The sequence below is a fragment of the Trichechus manatus genome, unplaced genomic scaffold (genome assembly GCF_000243295.1).
Source record: "Trichechus manatus latirostris isolate Lorelei unplaced genomic scaffold, TriManLat1.0 scaffold00057, whole genome shotgun sequence".
NCBI lineage: Eukaryota > Metazoa > Chordata > Mammalia > Sirenia > Trichechidae > Trichechus > Trichechus manatus.
Genome location: NW_004443993.1, coordinates 11,137,697 through 11,141,067, shown reverse-complemented (window position 1 = coordinate 11,141,067; position 3,371 = coordinate 11,137,697). Strand labels below are relative to the sequence as shown.

Here is a 3,371-nt window from a genome sequence, read left to right as displayed (position 1 = left end):
TCCTCGGCCCTCAGGGGACCCGAGACGCGGGCACACTCCTGACTGCTGTGTGGCGCTGTCGGCCCCGTCCTCGGCCCTCAGGGGACCCGAGATGCGGGCACAGGGTATGTGGGCCGCGGGAGTAGACAGCTCCTTCGACCTGCAGGGCGGGCTTGTTGTGGGGATGTCAGTCCGTGCCAACATTCGAGCCCGGTCTGTGCCCAGCACGTGGTGTGCGGGGTCTCGGTGAGCCCGCCCTCACGGCCCACCCTCGCGGCCGTGTCGGAAGGTGACCATCCCACTTCAAGGATGAGGAGACTGCACTTCGGGGGCAGCCACCAGCCAGGGCCCCCCAGCTCGCCGGGACTCGAACCCAGGTCTGGCCAGCCCTGAGCCTGGTCCCCTCCCTGGAAGGGCCCAGCTGCTGCCCTGTGCTGCCCAGCCTCGGGTGGCGTGAGGAGGCCCCTGGGGCTGGGCGCTGGGGACAAGCCTGAATGGCTCTTCTGTCCCCAGCCTGGCAGCTGTGTGGCCCGCGCTCCGCCCCCCTCCCCCCCACAGGCCTGCAGCGGGCACTCAGCTGGGGTGGTAGCTGTCCTGATGGCTCAAGGCGTCAGGGCTGGGATGGGGCTGTGCCCTACATGGGGGCCAGGCAGGGAGGCTTCCTGGAAGAGGCGTCCTGGGTTCACACGTTGTGTCCCTCAGATCCCCTAAAGGACCCTATCCCCGACCCTGGGGGCGTGGGGGCAGAGCGCCTGGGCTCTGCGGGAGCAGGTGTTGCAGGCAGAGGTGACCTGAGGGGCTGGGTGACCCTGGGGGTGGAGTCTGAGCAGGGTAGGGCTGCCAGGGTGGGAGGGAACTTGGCTCCAGAGCGTGGGGACCTTGATTGAGGTGGGAGAAGCACCTGGAGGCAGGTGCAGCTTTGCCAGGAAACGTTAGAACTCAGGTGGGCCCGGCACCGGCTCAGCCTGGGCGCTGGTCTCTGAGTCCTCAGACCCTTGCAGCCGCAGGGGACAATGGGCTGCCCTGTCCTGCGGGTGAGGAGGCTGAGGAGGGGCCAGGAAGTGGTGGGGTGGGGCTGCAGCCCCAGCCGACAGATGAGGCCCCAGCCCCGTGCCTCTGCTTCTCGTGGTGTAGACCGCTGGCGGTGGTTTGTGTGCTTGTCGTGTGGGGCCGACCCCCAGTGGGCGCTGGGGGACGAGGCCCACCGGGAGGAGTGAGGCTGCCTCGTTCTGGTCCCACGCTACAGCTCCCCGGCCTCAGTTTCTTCATCTACTGGGTGGGCGGTGTGCCCAGATGCTCCGGTCGCGGCATCCCAAGAGCCACCCAGGTCCCCCACCTGGCCTCACGCTGGCCCGCATCCTTGAGCAGTCACCTCTTGGGCACCCGTGTGCTGCCTGTGGAAGCAGGGACAGCGAGGGGAGGGGGCAGGCACAGAGGAAACCCGGCCTGGGTGCTGGAGCTGCTCCATGGGGGATGGGCAGGAGGTGCCGGGGTGCTGCGTGGAGAAGCCCTGGCCTGTGCTTGCAGGAGCCGCTGGCAGGCAGGCAGCCACCAGGTGTCCCAGGATGGTACGCGAGGGTAGGGGAGGACAGGGCCCCCGGCCTCGGCCCCCGGACCTGCCCGTGGGCATGCTTCTGAAGCTGCTGTGCAGAGTGGCGGTTACTCCTCGGGGTCAGTGGCTCGTGAAGGGCACATGAGTCGGGTGAGTGGGCCGCGCCCTGAACAGCCTCCGCCCTCCCTGTCCACCCCAGGCTCCTCTCCAAGATCCTGAGCGAGTGCGAGGGCGCGGACGAGATCGAGTTCCTGGCGGATGGCTCATGGTGCCCCATCCGCGCCGAGAAGGAGCGCAGCTGCAGCCCCCAGTGCCCCATCCTGGTCCTCGGTGAGTCCCTGTCCACGCCCCAGGAGCTGGTCCTCGGGATCCAAGCCCCTGTGGCCCCCCAGCCGCAGTCTCCCCCATCCAGGGTCCTCCCCAGTTCACAGCTGGGGGCAGCCGTAGCAGTGATTGGTAACCAGGACAGGTTGGTGCTACAGGGAATTCTGGACCTGGGGATTGTCTCGGCTTGTTCCGTCATTGAGCACCTGCTGTGCACTGCCCCGTGCAAGGCGCCAGGGACCCGACGTCTGCGGCCTTGGCATGGGGAGGCAGACAGGACGTTCCGGGGTGTTCCGTCCTAGCTCTCCCGGGCCCTCGCTGGCCTCGTCTCCCCACTGGGTCAGCTGCGGACCTGAGGACTGCCCCGTCCTTGTGCCCCGCAGGCACGTCTGATGCCAGCGGGCTGCTCTCCGCCCCCGATATCAACGGAGGCGGTGGCGTTAGCAGTGCGGCCGGTGGCAGCGGCGGCGGGGGCAGCACAGTCAGCAGCGCCGAGAACGGGAAGCCGGGTGCCGATGTGGTGGACCTCACGCTGGACAGCTCGTCATCCTCGGAGGACGAGGAGGAGGAGGAGGAAGACGAGGAGGACGAGGACGAGGAGGGCCCCCGGCCCAAACGTCGCTGCTCTTTCCAGAAGGGCCTGGTGTCGGCCTGCTGACCGCTGCCGTGCACTCGACTTCCCTGGTGCTGACCGCGTGGAGGGCAAGGCGGGCCTTGGCCGGAGGGGGGCGCCGTCGCATTTTCTTTTCCCTGTCCTTCCTTTCGTTTCCTGCCCCCGACCCCGGCTCCTGGCACCTGTACCTCTGGGCTCCTAGCGGAGGATTCAAAAAGTTAAAAAAAAAAGAAAAGTACAAAAGAAAGAAAAGAAAAACGAAGCAAACACAAAATCGGACTCTTCAACCAGGTGAACCGGCCTCCAGCCGATCCCAGAGCCTCCGCCTGAGGGCACGGGCGGGGACCTTCCACAGCCGCGGTGTCCTTTGCCGATGACCATTCCAGCTGGTGCAGGGCCCGGGCTGCAGGTCGGGCGGCAGGCGCCCTCTGCGGTGACAGCCACGTCTTCTTCGTCCCTCGGTTCCTTTGCTTTCTTTCTTTCTGCAGACGTGTCCCCTCGCCCGGAACCCCTCGCGAGCAGCGAGCCGTTTTAGCCAAGAAGCCATGGAGTGGGGGGAGGAGGCGGGTGGGATTGGGGGGTGACAGGCAGGGGTGGGGGGCGGGGGAGGGTCTAGCCACAGATGTGTTGTATTTTTTGAAAGTGCAATAACTCGGTCTTTTGGAGCCCCGGCGTGTGGCCAGGCCTCCCCCTGGAAGATGGGGGCCCTGTGGGGTGGCACCGCGTGGCGTTTGGGGGGGGGTCTCAGTTTCCTAGCCAGCTACCTCGGTAACTCCAATTCAGGTTAACTTCCCTACGGAACAGTGCAGACGCCCCTGATGGCGCCACCGTCGCCGCCGCCGCCGGCCCAGTCACCCGCGGGTGGGCAGGCGGTCACTCGGCCGAGGGGCAGCAGGGACTCCC

The 3,371-nt window shown here is 67.1% G+C and overlaps 1 protein-coding gene across 1 annotated transcript in view; it reads left to right on the top strand.

The window, feature by feature from the left end:
• PIAS4 (protein inhibitor of activated STAT 4) overlaps positions 1 to 2,513 on the top strand; it is a 21,554-nt gene extending 19,041 nt beyond the window's left edge. The window contains exons 9-10 of the mRNA XM_004378463.2: positions 1,731 to 1,861; positions 2,239 to 2,513. Of these exons, the coding sequence (XP_004378520.2) occupies positions 1,731 to 1,861; positions 2,239 to 2,513 (406 nt within the window). The remainder of the gene's footprint in view (positions 1 to 1,730; positions 1,862 to 2,238) is intronic.
• The last annotated feature ends 858 nt before the right edge of the window (positions 2,514 to 3,371 follow it).